Source organism: Paramisgurnus dabryanus, chromosome 1 (assembly GCF_030506205.2).
Source record: "Paramisgurnus dabryanus chromosome 1, PD_genome_1.1, whole genome shotgun sequence".
Classification (NCBI taxonomy): domain Eukaryota; kingdom Metazoa; phylum Chordata; class Actinopteri; order Cypriniformes; family Cobitidae; genus Paramisgurnus; species Paramisgurnus dabryanus.
This window is the reverse complement of record NC_133337.1, coordinates 40,212,891-40,229,312: the sequence shown is the minus strand read 5'-3', so window position 1 is coordinate 40,229,312 and position 16,422 is coordinate 40,212,891. Positions and strand designations below refer to the sequence as shown.

The window sequence follows — 16,422 nt, the reverse complement described above, 5'->3', positions numbered from 1 at the left end:
AATAAATACATTCTAAAGCATGACAAAATATATTTAACCCCTTAATCCAAGGAAAAATATTTACTTTGCATTCAAAGAAAAACTTCAAAGTTTCAATTTCAAAAATTTATTTTACAAAATTAATTTGTATTTAGCATATAATTTTTTTTGTAAATAATACATTTTTGCCACATGAGATGTAAAATTAGAAATGTATTTGCTTGCCCTTGAAATACATTTTGAAATATATGTTGATATATGAAGTTTAAAACCAAATTAATTCCCAAATTCAAAAATATATTTAATTGAGCATTAGCCTACTTTCTACAAAAATTATTTAGCATATTTTTTAAATATATTTTTGGCCAGAAAATGTATTTTTTTTCCATATGGGGTATGTAGACCAGATGGCTTGTGCAAATTCAGTTCAGAAATCTGTTCTCAAACCTTCAATGTCTCATATAAATGGCTGCTTTGGAAAAGCATAACAAATCAAAAACTTCCTAATTGTGTAGTTTATGAAATGTTTATTGTTTTACCTTGAAAAAAAAGTATTTTATTTGTAATATAATCAATGTCTTTAAAATTAAAGTTTATGGATAAACACTTGAGTTGAATTTTTAACTCAGATGTTAATATTTGGAAAATATAAGAAATCTTATATCACGGTGCACTTGAAAGCATCATTCTGATTGGTTGATAAATGTTATTTTTGTTTGCAGCATTATTTTTTTGTAAATGCACACCTATAAAGTAGTTCCAGATCTGTCGACCATCTGATTTATTTAATTTCAACAAATAAAGCATAAATATATGTTTGGTAGTGAAAAAATAAACTTAAAAAGAAAATAATTCAAAAGATACTAAAATGAGCCCAAGCACCATATTGTTCTTCAAAGAGTTATTATTATTCAGTTTTGTTTTTACTTCATTCCTGATTAAATTAAACCAGAACAAATTATACATAAATGCTGAAGATTTTTTTTTTTTTTATAAATATTAATAAACCAACTTGTTCACATTGTTCCCATTGCAGAAAACTAGAGATGTACCGATCTATTATTTATCTGTTGATAAATGCATTTTTCACACTAACAGCTGATAGTCATGGCATATATCAAAAGAAAACAGAAAATGCAATGAATTTGAGCTCTGTGTATAGAAAATGTAAAAAAAACATCCCTATTTTAATGTTCACTATTAATGGTTATTATATGAATAAATAACATTCAGAAATGTAATCTTCAGAATTTAGTTAATGCAAGTTTTAATATAACCACCAAACTATCGGTATGGGCAGATATCAGTCTGAACGTCAGTAACGGTGAAAAAAATGTAATATTGGTGCATCTCTAGTACTGTAAACACATATGCATGTTCTCTTTCTTTGTTAAATGATCTTTTGGAATTAGCAATGGAGGCTTTAGATGAGATGCATAAGACATTAGTCCTACTCATAATAGCATTTTGACGGCAAAAAACCTGTCAAACATCACAAAATAAAACATCAGAACGATGTCTTATGCTGTAACCATGGTATAACCGGATGTGAAATTAACTCGCATCTGCTTTGCATCATGGCCGCATCACCACCTCGGAAGTGCATTATTTTCTAATAATTTAACGTCCCGTCGGCAATCCTTCCTTACCTTTGCACACATTAATGTAAACTCTAAATTTTTTAAAATGACCAAAATGATGGTCAAACAGATACAGTGTAAATACAACTCACATTTACCAGAATCATAATCCACATGAAAATAAAACACGGCTATAAAAAAATCACCAAGATCTTTAAACATGATCTACATTTACACTTATGCATTTGGCAGACACTTTCACTCAAAGAAAATTACAGTGCTTTCAGTGAACATTTCATCAGTTTAGGACACTCCTGACCTTGGCGTTGCTAGTGCCATGTTGTACCTGTCGAGCTTGATGCTAATAGGATCTGCTAACAAATCTTTTAAAATGATAATTGTAAATCTAGATACAGCAGAAAATAATCTTGACCTCTCTTAGACACAACATACAAACAAAAACAGTCCATGGATGGTTGTAACAGTGCAACATTACGCATCTCTCTCACAAATCCTTGCTTAAAAACACAACAGGTTCATGTACGGCGCAGATCCTAGCAAGGAGATTTCCTTAAGGAAACAAATATGTTCATGTTCACAGTCCACAGAGCGTAACAGTGACACCTTCCCCAATCCAGCACGCTGGAAAAAGTGGTTGTGAAAAGACGCAATGGAAGGCGTGCAGACGCACCTGTCCCTCGCCGTAGTACGTCAGCGTTCCGGCCTCGTAGTCCAGCAGCATTCCGATGCGCAGGCGCTGCGTGTTTGGCTGCAGCCGGCCTGCGACGGACTCTTTGCGGCCGGCGTGCCAAGCGCTCAGTTGCCGTTCGTCAAGCTGCAGGCTCCACGACAGCTCGTTCATACCCACCATGCTCCGTTTACCCTTCTCTTTGCGTGGGATGTTCGGGTACGTCACCCCAACATAAGCCCACGGTTTGGACACCTCAAGCTCCCAGTAATGCTGGCCACGCGTGAAGCTCTGGAAACACAACACCTGCCAGGTGTGGTCAAAGCGTAACTCGTCGTCATTGACTTGGCGGGGCCCGGAGGTGAGATGCTCCGCTCTCCTGTTGCTCTGGGAAAGAAGCAAGTGAGCGTTGGCGGTGCGGGGGTCAAAGGTCAGGCTGCAACGATCTGAAACAAAAATAATAAATATTACAAACATTTTATTATATATTCTGTGATAGTGGTAACCCTGTATAGTATTTTAAAGAATAAATAAGAGGTTACATGTGCTAAGCCCCTCCTTCTCGGCTTGATATGATGATGTTGCAGGACTGGGAACAACAGCCAGAATCGGCCTCTTATCTTGAGGAGAACCTACAGGAACAACATTTTTATGAGGTGTTCACAAAAAACATCATTTACATGATCAATTTCCACTCGCTCTTTCACACCAGCAATGAATATATTAACAACGTAGCTTAAATGACATCAAAACATGTAAGAAACTGATGATGAGACTTTGATCTTCTCACCCTCCTTCTCTTGTCCTTCAAACACATGCACCGCTCTCTCCAGATCTTCACAGACCAGTTTAGAGATACGAGACAGAACTTCAGTGACCGGGTTCAGCTTCTCCTGAACGCATGCGGTCACATCCGCAGGAACTTCACTGAACTGTGGGACCTCTATGAGTCTGGACTCCTGCAGAAGAATAGATATGTTAGTAGGGGTGCAACAGATCCATATGGGTCACGGCTCGCATGTGGTTTGTGGATTAATACGCAGACTTATATAGGAAAAGTTGATAATTTGCACGTGTTTTAAAAGCTTGCAAATGTTAACACTCAAGTGATTTTACACAATTTAACCACAAATATGTGCTAAAGTGAGCAGTTTTCTGTACAAACAGATGCATATGCGGATGTATCACAGCATTCCTTTTCTAATAAAAACATTTATTTATGTCTTAAGTGTGTATGTATAGATTAGAGACCAGATCCGTTCTTATCTTAAAGAGACAGTAACCTTAATTAACCTACCTACAATAAGTCTGTACAATTAACCCCAAGAAAAAGAAAATCACTTATATAGCTCTAAAAATAATAATAATATTTAATTTATACAATAAAAACCATGTTATTTTTCATTTGATTCGATTTCTTTACCTAATGCCAGCTTTAGACCGTACTTAATGTACAACTTTGTTCTTTTTTTATAAATGTTTCTAATTTCTTTATTTGTTCTTATTAGATTTTTCTCACTCCTTTTTTTGCTGATCAGTAAAATTATCCGATCCGTGCCTCAAAAACCATAATGTGATGCGAACCGTGAGTGTTTTAATCCATTACACCCCTTGATGTTGGCAAAGTTTCTTACATATGGTGCTTTAGCACTTTCAGTGACCCGAGTTTGATTCCTATCCTCTTCTCTATCATTGTTAAATAAAGCAAAAATGCCCAAAAAATATAACTTTAAAAAAGTAAGCCAAAAAAGAAACTAGCCGATGAATGTGATGTCACCTCAGTCCTTCTGGCGATCACAATATCAAAAGAGGACCCAGTTCTTTCATTGGTCAGTTCTTCAGAAATGAAGTGATTTCAGACCCTTTCTTGTTCACATCTTGTGCAGCAGGTGATTTTGATACATGTTAAAATGACACGCAAAGCAGAACGGTACCTCATTGTGTTCACATGTCAAAAATAAATCAAACCACAAAAGAACCCAAAAGCGAACCAAACTCAGATCACCTCCAGACAGTTCTGATCTTAGTACGGTTCGCTTCTGGGTCCTTTAAGAGGGGTCTGAGACCACTTGGCTTGTTTACACTGAACTGCTCCGAGAGTGTTTAAACAAACTAGGTGTGAAAACACCGCTTATGAAACTGCTTACAGACACCAACTAGAAACTGCAGTGGTGGTGTAGTAACCTGGATAAATTGGCAGTGAGAGAGAGAAAGCAGGCTGCTGATCTCCTCCTGCAGGGCCGTAAGCTGCTTGTGTCTCTCCTCCAGTATGGCCAGTCTATCCTCAGCATGTAACACGGTCACCTCCTGCTGCTGCTCCAGAAATCGCTCCGTCACTTCCTGTTTCTCTGCCAACACCTTCATCAGCTGAGTGAACTTGGTGTTCACCCATTGAGACGTCTGCTGTAACGACACCTGGGAGAGAAGAGAAACCATCATGCTAGACAAACAAGCCACTGACAACCACAGATAATGAGAAGTTTAAGTGCATATCCACAAAAGACAACCCTTGATGCTTTAATTTTTACTAAATCAATACGCTTAGACTGATTATACCAGACGTTATTATTGCAACAAGCAGCATTTCGATAAAGAGAAATCTGTTATTATTTACTTACACTGCATGTCTGTTTCAATCTGAGCTTTATTTTGGGCCAAATTATTTGTTAATAAAGAGGTTAATAATGTTAGATGTCCTGCCTTTGATTTGGCCATGTTTTCCTTGAGCTCCAGGCAACATCTTTCAGCAACTTCCTGTTGTTTCTTGATTTCAGCACTCTTCCTCATCAATCCTTCCTGCAAAAAGAAAAAAAAAATGGATCATAGACTTATTATAAAACATTCAGACACTCGATATAATACATTTAAATATATTCCCTAGTACAAAATAAATAGATTTTCCAACAAACTGAAATGAAACAGAATTGTTTTTTATGCAAAGCACCTATAAACTAAACAGCATGCATGTAATTGAGAAAATGACTAAAGGAAAAATCATGTATCAAAAAATTTGTAAAATACAATTCCCGCACCCATAATGTTATTAATCCTAAAGGTATCATTTAATTCCCACAAAATAAAGCTTATTCTTATTTTTGGGTGACCCGAACATGTTTTGAACAGATTTCCTTCAGCTTAGAAAATGCTGGGAATTGTGAGTGCAAGATTAGTTTGAGGTACCGCAGGTGTGTGTGTTGGTACCTCTCTGTGTTTTCGTTCTTCTTCAACCAAAATCTGATCGTGGCCCTTACACTCTTTCACAGAGCACTCATAGCAAACACACATACGGTCTTTCTTGCAATAAATGACCAGGGCTTTCTGATGGCGTCCGCAAAGCTCATCCGGCCCCGTGTGAACTGGACCTACGGTGCTAACATCTCTCTTAACCGGACTGCCTGCAGCCACTATCTCTGTTAACTCTGCGAGAGACACATTACGATTCAGTTGGGGTCTTTTGTCGTAGACGTATTTGCACACGGGGCAGTGGACGACGGTGGCTCCCTCTTTTTCCTTCCCATCCCAGAATGTGGAGATGCATTCCTTGCAGAAGGTGTGACCGCACTGGAGTGTCACAGGGAATTTAAACTGTTCCCAGCAGATTGTGCACTCCATGTGACCCTCCATCACAGAATCACAAACCTGAAAGTACAAAATGTTTACTAAGATAAATTTTATAGAAATACCCAAAAAGTTAATCTATATGCTAGCTTATTCTTAAAGCGGACCAGATCACCTATTAGCAACTGTTAAATACACAAAACGTGGACACACAGAATGAGACAACTTGTCAACACAACTTACTGTTTAAATAACAAATGCATATAGATACATGTAAGATACATTTATTTAATTTAAACTGTTTAAAAAAAACAACAGTCTAAGTGGGGGAGAAAGAGCAATACAAATAAGGAAAACCCGGAAGAAGAAAAAAAAAGATAAATATGAATGAATGATATATGGATAAACTTGGTTTAGGGCGTTGCTGTTTCGTTTCTGACCCCACAGATCGATTGATGAAGAGGATGATGGTTGGAATTGTTAATAATAATTTTAAAGCGGTTTGGATTTGAGCTTGTTTATCAATGTTTATCTAGTATGAACTTAATAAAACACGCGACACTGAACAAATACTGTCATTGTTATTTCGGCGTTCATTCAGATTCTGACTGGAAACATCGAGACAATAAATATACTGATACATGACACGCCTTTAAAACCCAGCAGATACATAAAGCGATCGATTCTCTCCTCAGACTGTAAACTCAAAACAATATTTACTCATCAGATGTGCAGAAATTTGAGGAAGATCTCGTGCGCGTTGGATTTTCTCACGGGCGAAACTCGTCGCGACCTGCGCGTCACGTGACGCTGGAGCACAGCGACGGGGTGGCGTATGCGCATGTCGTCACGCGTTTTGCGTGCTGACGTCGGCCGGCAACATGGCGCTGCGCAGGGTTGTGTGTGTTCTGCAGCGGTCTGTAGTGGATTTGGGCTTCAGGAGTCATGTTAGAGGGGTTCGGTCTACAGGTGAGGGGGTCACGAGATTGAGTTTACAGCCTCGAGATGTTTAACTGTTTAAATCATGAGGTCATTACTGTTGTAACGTTACTTGTGTGTCTGTGTGGTCCAAGTGTACATGACCTCTGTCTGTCGATCTATCTTTCCATTAATCCATCCCTCCCTCCCTCCCGCTCTCTCTCTGTCTATTTATCCATCTTTCTCTATCTATCTTTATTAATCCATCCCTCTCTCTATTGATCTGTCTGTCTGTCCATCATCCAACCGTCCTTATGGGTCCGTCCCTCCCTCCCTCTCCATTTGTTTTTTCTGGCTGTCCCTCTCTGTTTGTTTGTTTGTTTGTCTGTCTGTCTTTCCATCCATTCCTTAACCCTATCTATCTCCATGAATCCATCCCTCTGTCTGTCCATCATCCATTCCTGTCTGTCTGTCTATCCATCCATTCTATTCTTATCTGTCTGTCTGTCTGTCCATCCATCCCTCCACTGCTATCAATCTATATCTCCATTAATACATCCCTCTCCCTATCAATTTGTCTGTCTGTCCATTATCTATCCATCCCTATCTGTCTGTCTGTCCCTCTCTGTTTATACAGAATCTATCTATCTACCTTAATCCATTCCTTTCCCTATAGATTTGTCTGTTTGTCCATCCATCTATGTCTGTCTCTCTCTCTCTCTGTGTCTATCTGTCCATCTATCCCTTAATCGCTATCTATCTCCATTAATCCATCCCTGTCTGTCTGTCTGTCTCCATCCATCCATTCTATTCTTATCTGTCTGTCTGTCTGTCTGTCCATCCATCCCTCCATCGCTATCTATCTATATCTCCATTAATCCATCCCTATCAATTTGTCTGTCTGTCCATTATCTATCCATCCCTATCTGTCTGTCTGTCCCTCTCTGTTTATACAGAATCTATCTATCTACCTTAATCCATTCATTTCCCTATCGATTTGTCTGTCTATCCATCCATCCATCTATGTCTGTCTGTCTGTCTGTCTGTCCCTCTCTGTTTGTCTCTGTTTGTTTGTTTGTTTGTTTGTTTGTCTGTCTGTCTGTCCATCTATCCCTTAATCACTATCTATCTCCATTAATCCATCCCTGTCTGTCTATCATTCCATCCATACCTCCATCGCTATCTATCTATATCTCCATTAATCCATCCCTATCTGTTTGTCTGTCCCTCTCTGTTTATACAGAATCTATCTATCTACCTTAATCCATTCCTTTCCCTATAGATTTGTCTGTCTTTCCATCTATGTCTGTCTGTCTCTCTCTTTTTGTCTCTGTCTGTCTGTATGTCCGTCTATCCCTTAATCGCTATCTATGTCCATTAATCCATCCCTGTCTGTCTGTCCGTCCATCCATCAATCCATCAATCCATTCAATTCTTGTCTGTCTGTCCGTCCGTCCGTCCGTCCATCCATCCCTATCTATCTATATCTCCATTAATCCATCCCTATCAATCTGTCTGTCTGTCCATTATCTATCCATCCCTATCTGTCTGTCTGTTCATCCATTCTTCCATCACTATCTATCTCCATTAATCCATACTTCTCGCTGTCTGTCTGTCTGTCCATCAATCATCCCTGTCTCTGTCTATCCATTCTTATCTTTCTGTCTATTCGTCTCTGTTTGTCTGTCTGTCCGTCCGTCCATCCATCTGTACGCATCTATCTATCTATTGATTTATCGATTGCTATCTATCTATTTCCTGTCTGTCCATCATCCATCCATCCATCCTTATCTGTGTGGCTGTTTGTCCCTTTCTGTCTGTCCATCCATCTTTACACCTCTTATCTATCCATCCATCCCTCTATTGCTATCTATCTCCAATAATCCATCCCTTTATCGATTTGTCTGTCTGTCCATCATCCATCCCTATTTGTCTATCCATCTGTATGCCTTTATCTATCCGTCCATTCTCGTCTGTCTGACCATCATCCATCTATCTATCCGTCCATTCTTATCTGTCTGTCTGCCCCTCTTTGTTTGTCTGTCTGTCTATTCATCTGTACGCCTCCATCCATCCCTCCAACGTTATATATCTATCTCCATTAATCCATCCTTCTCTCTATCGATCTGTCTGTCTGTCCATCCATTATAAATATGTTTAATAAATACAAAAATACTAATGTCTGTATGTGTATTATCCGCAGCTGTTCTGGGTCACTGGACCCCTCCTCAGGGTCCGATGCCTAATGAGGAGATTGACAGTAGCCAGCTTGACTCCCTGGAGAAATATCGCAGTTACACTCGCTACGTGAGAGCAGCGGAGGAGGCCGACCGGACAGATGTGTGGTGGAAGACCTACAGAAAATACAGAGATGAAGAGAGGAAGGAAGGTAAACTAAGAGCAAAGAGGAATGAAGTTCAGGTGGAAAACAGGGGAAACATAATATGTGTACAGTATATCTGAGATCTTGTCTTTATTGTGTCTGCGAGCAGCCGTCGAGCCGGTCAACATCGGTCTCCCGTACCAGCGTCCTTCCAGGACGACAGAGGTGAGGGAGAGGAGGAAGGTGATGATGGAGAACAAGAAGAACCCTGAGCTAGAAAGAGCAGATCGACTGCGCAGCTGTGAGGGACTCCACATTCACAATTATAATCTTCATATACTTAGATTAATGATTTATTATATGATCTTTAAAGAAATTATAATATAAAGCTGACCCCCTTTTCTTTTTCATGGCTTTCAGTTCGAATTCCCCTGGACCGAGTAAAAGCAGAATGGGAGAAGTCGAATGGGCCGTACCACATCCGGAGACTCGCTGAACACTATGGAATCTATAAGGACTTGTTTCCCATGGCATATTTTGTACCTCGGGTGATGCTGCGTGTTGCTTACAGTGACGACAAGAACTCGGTGGTGCATTATGGGAATAGCTTAACACCAAATCAGGTGAGCCAACTCAAATGTGTGTGATTATGGTCGTCTCAGCTTGAAGTGATGTAACCAGACTTTGATTTGTGGTCTCCTCAGGCGGCACAGGCACCTCAGATCAGTTTTGAAGCGGAGGAGGATTCTCTCTGGACGCTGTTACTAACCAGCCCAGGTACAAAATAACTCAGATCTGTAAATTTTGGCCATTTATTCCTCGAATACATTGCTTTACCTTGAGCCGGGCCCACAATACAGCATTTTTGGCTGAAACCTTTACCGTGGGTTCACACCAGCCACGTTTGAGGCGTCAAATTCGCGTCTACCGTGTCTAGTTTGCCGCTTGAACATTTTGAGTTACTCGCTTCATTCGCGCGTGAAATTCTAGTCATTGAGACATTCACGCGGAAATTCGCGTCATGGGGGGCTACTCCACTCGCTTCATGTAAGAGCAAATTCCTGATTGGTTAAGCGGCATGTTTTTCCGCCAACGTTCAAAATTTTCAACTTGCCCATTTGCTGCGGCAATGTTCAATTCGCGCCATTCGCTCAAACTAGACGCGCAAATGAGGCGGAATCGCGTCTACCGTGCCACGCTAAACGGCTCATTCGCGAGACCTCCAGACGCGCGTCAAAGCGTCTTCACATTGACTTAACATTGAAATCACTGGCGCTTCACGCCTCTACCGCGGCTGGTGTGAATGCACCATTAGATCGCAACCAAATCGTTTTAAGTATGTAAGGAATGTGATCCGAACCTGTCGTTTCCATCACCCCGATTTTATTCGCATTTTGAAGTATCGCATAAGAAACGAGTCATGGAAACGGCAAATTTCAAATACAAAACCCTTACTTTGCAAAAAAGTTTGAACTGGTTTTTGACTTGTGCGAATAATGGGAGATGGGAACGCATTTTGCGGAATAAATTCCGACGTAGCGCACATTAAACCCACGTGACTGATCGTCTAGCTGTTTCCGTTGACGTTTTCTTTACCATATATGTGGCTCGATGTCGTAATAATGCCCTTGCTGCTAGTTCCTGCATCAAAAATTCTGTATTCCTTCTTCTCTGCACATCATTCAGTTTGGCATTTACAAGCTGCACTTCACAAACAACTTGATCTAATTCACATTTGTTTGTTTTTCTTTTTTTTTTTGTGCAAATTTTTAAAAGATTTACTTGGAATGGAAACACCATGCTACGATATTTTCAGATCTATTTGATATTATTCCCACGTGATCTTGTAATGTGAGCGACACAATAGCTGCGTTTCCATTATCCATCAAATTGGCCAATGGAAACACGTCAATTTCGCAAAAACTACCATATATCCCAAAAATGTTTTTACGCTTGCATGGTTTTTCAAGCAGTTTGGAAGAGGTGTATTTCGCAAAACTGCAATGGAAACATAATTAATATTGGAAGATGACATGGTATGTAAGAAACACCTCAATATGTGTCTGCTCCCAACTATAAGAGGCTTACCAGTACTGTTTGGATAACACTCCTACATCTCTTTACAGTAATGTAATATTACATCCCAGAAACACTTACTCATAGCAAGACTTGCTTGTTTTTAATACGAAACTTGACAGACAAAAATGAGTGCTTGTGTGCTTACTAAAGATTATGTTTTTGGTGTTTGCTCACTTCAGATAGGGAGGCATTGTGTGGGAGACAGAAACGAAGAATCAGTCCTAGTTTCGTCCTACTCTTAACCTATGGCAGGATTGGAAAACTACATGAATCACTGTGTTGCTTACATTACGCTACAAGGTGTCATTGTCTCTACATTGCTGCTCCTAAGTATTAATTGCTTTCCTTGGCATTAATGTTCGGATTATACTCCTACGTCTCCTTCGACTAAAATGCGTAGTACGATTGATGTGATGTTACCAACATAAGCAGATGTAATGTTTGGACTGACTTATAGTGAAAGGAAAACTAACAGTTGCACACCATCGGTTAAAGGTCACGTTTTTAAACCCTAGTTAGTGTTGCTATAATAGCATAAATAATACCTGTAAAATTATAAAGCTCAATTTAAGTTCACTTCCAGACGATATATTTTCTTTAACAGAATTCACCTTTCAAAGCCTACAGCGAACGGCCGAACTTCATCCCTCTACTTCCTTCTTTAATGACGTCACTAGAACAGTTTTTTGACTAAACTCCGCCCACAGGAATACGTCAGTCGCCAGCTAAGCTAACGGCAAGCTAAGCTAACGGCAAGCTAAGCTGCTATCGAATCACAACACACTAAACAAACTACACAATCAATTTTAAGAAAAATTCTTAAATTAAGATGTTTTCTTGATGAGCAAAACCACCCAAGAAAATAAGTCTAGTTTTTAGACCAACAATATCAAATTTAAGTGATTTTGTGCATAGAAAAAGCTAAAAAAAAATCTGCCACTGGGGTAAGCAAAAAATCTAACCCTAAATCCAAGAAATATTTATTACCCCATTAGCAGATGGTTTTGCTTGTTTTATGCACAAAATCACTTACATTAAATATTTTTGGTCTAAAAACTAGACTTATTCATTCAACATGAATCAACAAAAGCATCTTTATTTAAGAAATTTCAGATATTTTTACTGAAATACTTAGAATTTTTTTTCTTGAAAATCATTTTTTGCAGTGCATGCAAAGGTTGTGATTTATAAAAAACAAACTTGACATTCACACACTTGCAGGTGATCTGTGATTTATAAAGGGAACATTGCTTTGTTTTACAAGTCTTAATATTTTTGGTGTATGCCTTTTTTGGCTTTTGTGCGCATGGAGACTTTTAGTAAGGATCCTATGCACAGTTTTATAAATGAGACCCTTGATCATTGTATTTTCGCTGATGGTTAGGAACCATGTTTTATAGTATGTGCACTTATTTTTGTTTGTCAGGTGTCATATTAAAAACAAGCAAGTCTTGTTAAGAGTAAAATGCACAATTCATTCACAAGAGGGCGACAGAGTAGCATAAATGAAGCTGTTTTTGCTTTTGGCAGATGAACATCTCCTGGACAGTGAGCAGGAGTATCTTCACTGGCTTGTGTGAGTCTCTCTTATCTTATCTGTACTATACTAAATCTATTACAACACCTGAATGTTTATCACTGATATTAACCAACCGTAAATCAATTTCGTGTCCATTAGTAATATTTGTTTAAGTGTCACTACTGCTATTTTTAACTTTATGAACTCTTTATAGTGGAAATATCCCTGGAAATGCTGTGATGTCTGGAGAAGATATTTGTCATTATATCACCCCATTCCCAGCCAAAGGGACGGGATTTCACAGATACGTCTTTATCCTATTTAAACAAGACGTTCCGGTGGATTTCAGCAGTGAACTTCGTCCATCCCCATGGTGAGCTAAACATTGACTTTTACAATCTTATGTAAACTGTGAATGATGGACGTTACAGTAATGATAGTGATGTTTATTTAGTAGTGCCAGCATGCATGGTTTATCATTTTAACTTAACATTCATTTCAAATAAATCTTTCATTATGTTTTCAGCTATTGTCTGAAGCAGCGGACTTTCCGAACATTAGATTTCTATAGGAAATACCAGGATAAAATCACTCCAGCTGGCCTGGCGTTCTTTCAGAGCCAGTGGGACGAGTCTGTCACGAACACATTTCATGAGTTACTTAGTAAGTGTTGCACACGAAGCAGTCCATACAAGACCTGAACTTCCGTTTTTTTGTATTTATGAGAACCGGTTTTCTGGAATGATTTCAAGGACAAGATGTTTAGATATCTGCAGGTCTAAAATTAACAATAATTTTTTCTCTCGAGTGACTTGACATCCTGCAGAAAAACTGACTGATAAAACATCTGGTGTTGATTTATTGTGTCTTTTATTTACAGATATGAAAGAGCCTGTGTTTGATTATGAAAGACCTCCGGTTTATCACCCACCACAGAAGAAATATCCACACGGACAACCTCTCAGATACTTGGACCGCTACAGGAATGGAACAGAACCCACCTATGGGATTTATTAAATACACCCATGTAGTATATTAACTGTACTGTTGACACAACTGTTTTTTTTCTAATAAACCACATGAACATAATGTGTCAGTGTACTACAACCAAACAAAAAACTCACTTGAAAACTAAATCGGTAAGACATGTTTGGAAATACTTCACAGACCATTTCTCTTCAAAAGCTCAAGAACTTTGATAGAATGTCCCTTGAACCAGATTAAATCACAAACAAGCAATTAACGTGATAAGCACACAAAAAAGGCATTTATAGAAGAGTTAACTATAACTAAAGGTTAAACAGTCTGCTGAACCTGAAACATATCAGTCAATCATCTCCAAACTGCAGCATGCAACACAGATATCATATGCTGGAGGTTCTTTGGGATTTGGCGATGTGTGTAAATACATAGAGATTTAAAATATGATCCCACTCACAGCTGTCGGAACATGAAGAGAGGAAATGTGTGTTTGTGTGACTCGGTGACCTCGAAACATTTATTGATCCTGAAGTAATCTATTGCGGATGAAGATAAAACTGCTGTGGAACAATACTTGGCAAGAAACAGCAGGATACAGTGAATAAAACGGTGTGCTCCTGAAAATTAAGTTTATTTATTATTTATTCCCTTTATTACACCACATAAAAGATAAGCTTAAAACACCGTATGTGACCCACATGATCTGAAAGCTGAATAAATGAGCTTTCCATACGTGTATGGTTGTAAGGATAGGACAATATTTGGCAACCCAATACAAAAGGCTTCGAAATGGACTGCATTTATATAGCGCTTTCATAGACCAATGGCCATTCAAAGCGCTTACATATTGCCTCACATTCACCCATTCACTCACACATTCATACACCGACGGCGGTGTCTGCCATGCAAGGCGCCATAGATATAGATGTCGCCTTGGGGTTCTAAGCATGCGTCAAAACTGCCGCCATCTTGGAACAGGGGTCTTGTCATAGGAAGTAGCTAGGTAAAGCTACTATCTCCACCTGTACTTCGAATTCATGGACGATGCCGTACTTTTGTGCTGTGTATGGATGTTAGGTCTACTAGCACTATGCATTATAGTTAGAAAAAGTCGATTTTTGTAATATCAAAACTTTCATTTTTTCCGGACTCAATGCTAAATACATGTCTGACTGTTGAAACGAACCAAAAGAAAACCAAGAAAATTGCATTCATGATGATTTATGGTGATTTTATTTCCGTTACACCATTGCCTACAATGACGCTGATGCAGGGCTCCCTGTTTCAAGATGGCCACTCTACTAGACGCATTCGGTCCAATGAACTGCCATAGCCAAGGCGACATATAGTTTACATATCTATGGCAAGGCGCCATCCAGCTCGTCGGGAGCAGCTTGTTCGACTTCATGCTGCGCCGAAAGAACGGACAGGCGGATGACATCAAAGTACCGCCAAAGCGATTTGAAAAAAAAAAAACATACAGAGGAGCCTGCTTTCAAATTGCTCTCGCAGATCTATGACATCCTCGTCTCTGTCTTAAACGGTGCACTCGTGAACTTTCGGTCTTGTGGCCTTAAATTGCACATGCCTGCTTAGTCCATGAGTCCATAGGGTGTCCAATCTGTCAATTCTACCCTCCGAAGTGTGCTCATCAGCGCCCCCTTTGCACCATTGATGTGGTCTTTGCGAAGCTTGCACTGCTGCAGTCTTCACACACTTTACCAACCCAGAAGTCCTTGCGAAAGAGCAATCAGACGACGGATGGGAGGAGATCACAATGATGGGCAACTTATCTTCCCATTTCCGGCAGGACGCTCGAGTCTGTCCCAAAATGCAACTCCGGTGCGCCCTTGTGGGTCCCTAAGGTCTGCACTACATAGACTCTAAAGAGGAAGTCCACAGAGTGTACCATTTGGGACAGGGCCAATGACAGATCCGCTCTGATGCGATGATCACAGACATTAGATTCATCCGCACAGAGTAGCGTGTCAAAGCACAACCCATGCACAAGACATTACTTTGCAAATAACTGCAATTTTATATTTGAATAGAGATGGCGAAAGAGAGGCCAGCTTTAAAGGGGGCTTGCACACCGAGGGACAACCTTCCGATCTCTCTGAGGAAGCTAACACGGAAGTGACTAAGGGCCCAATCACACCAAACACGTTTTAAATGCGTGTTAAGATGCCCAACTTTACAGCAAAATAAATATGTGTACAGCAGCACAATATCACAAAATATCTTCATTCTGGCTAATTTTGCCCTTCATGACTACTGTAAAGGGGGTGATTTTTCAATTATATCCCTTAAGAGTTCCTAGGGACATTTTGTGCCATTTTGATTTTGAAACCATCTTGACTGTGATGATTGAATATTGCCCAAACTTGCCAAAGGTTAATCATTTTTGATACATTTTAGACGCACATTCTGCGTTATAAACTAATTCAGTAATAAAAACGATGAGAGGCCAGAACCGAAACAAAATCAATGTTCATTTTGTTTCTCGCTCATGTTGTTTATGCAAGTACACTGCTATAAGTATGAACAGTATAGCAGAAGTAGTGAAAATGGCAAGGATGGCTCCTCATCTTCCTCCGAGGATTCTGAGGTCGACACAGAGGCCTCAGAGGTGGAAGTAGACCAGCTGGAGTCTAATTCATTAGAGGGATCTTCAGAAGACTTGTCAGAAGGTGAGAGCGAAGAGGAGATGGATGAAGTGGCGGCAGGATGGACGTCAAATATTGAAAAATCTTCTGGTCTCCCACAAACATGGAGACGCTCCGCTACTTCCCAGCAG

General features: G+C 39.5%; 2 protein-coding genes across 2 annotated transcripts; one reads left to right on the top strand and one right to left on the bottom strand.

Moving 5' to 3' along the window:
• Positions 1-128: 128 nt before the first annotated feature.
• Positions 129-6,634, bottom strand: trim65 (tripartite motif containing 65). The gene is made up of 7 exons (XM_065260700.2): positions 6,526-6,634; positions 5,449-5,886; positions 4,948-5,043; positions 4,432-4,662; positions 3,038-3,206; positions 2,790-2,879; positions 129-2,693 (listed from the first exon to the last, which is right to left on the bottom strand). The coding sequence occupies exons 2-7, from the start codon at positions 5,869-5,871 to the stop codon at positions 2,155-2,157; spliced, it is 1,548 nt and encodes a 515-aa protein (XP_065116772.1). The 5' UTR covers positions 5,872-5,886; positions 6,526-6,634; the 3' UTR covers positions 129-2,154.
• Positions 6,614-13,733, top strand: mrpl38 (mitochondrial ribosomal protein L38). Its single transcript, XM_065260701.2, has 9 exons — positions 6,614-6,774; positions 8,927-9,112; positions 9,216-9,347; positions 9,467-9,669; positions 9,751-9,823; positions 12,656-12,701; positions 12,859-13,017; positions 13,171-13,307; positions 13,525-13,733. Exons 1-9 carry the CDS (start codon positions 6,687-6,689, stop codon positions 13,659-13,661), a joined length of 1,161 nt encoding a protein of 386 aa, XP_065116773.1. The 5' UTR covers positions 6,614-6,686; the 3' UTR covers positions 13,662-13,733.
• Positions 13,734-16,422: the final 2,689 nt, after the last annotated feature.

Bases quoted from the DNA above. Each gene is read 5' to 3' on its own strand.
- mrpl38 (XM_065260701.2), top strand. From the start codon at position 6,687: ATGGCGCTGCGCAGGGTTGTGTGTGTTCTGCAGCGGTCTGTAGTGGAT. The intron at 9,348-9,466 runs GTGAGGGACTCC...CATGGCTTTCAG, and splicing joins AGCAGATCGACTGCGCAGCT to TTCGAATTCCCCTGGACCGA. The intron at 13,018-13,170 runs GTGAGCTAAACA...TTATGTTTTCAG, and splicing joins GAACTTCGTCCATCCCCATG to CTATTGTCTGAAGCAGCGGA.
- trim65 (XM_065260700.2), bottom strand. From the start codon at position 5,871: ATGGAGGGTCACATGGAGTGCACAATCTGCTGGGAACAGTTTAAATTC. The intron at 3,207-4,431 runs GTTACTACACCA...ATTCTTCTGCAG, and splicing joins CTCACTGCCAATTTATCCAG to GAGTCCAGACTCATAGAGGT. The intron at 2,880-3,037 runs GTGAGAAGATCA...TTGTTCCTGTAG, and splicing joins TGAAGGACAAGAGAAGGAGG to GTTCTCCTCAAGATAAGAGG.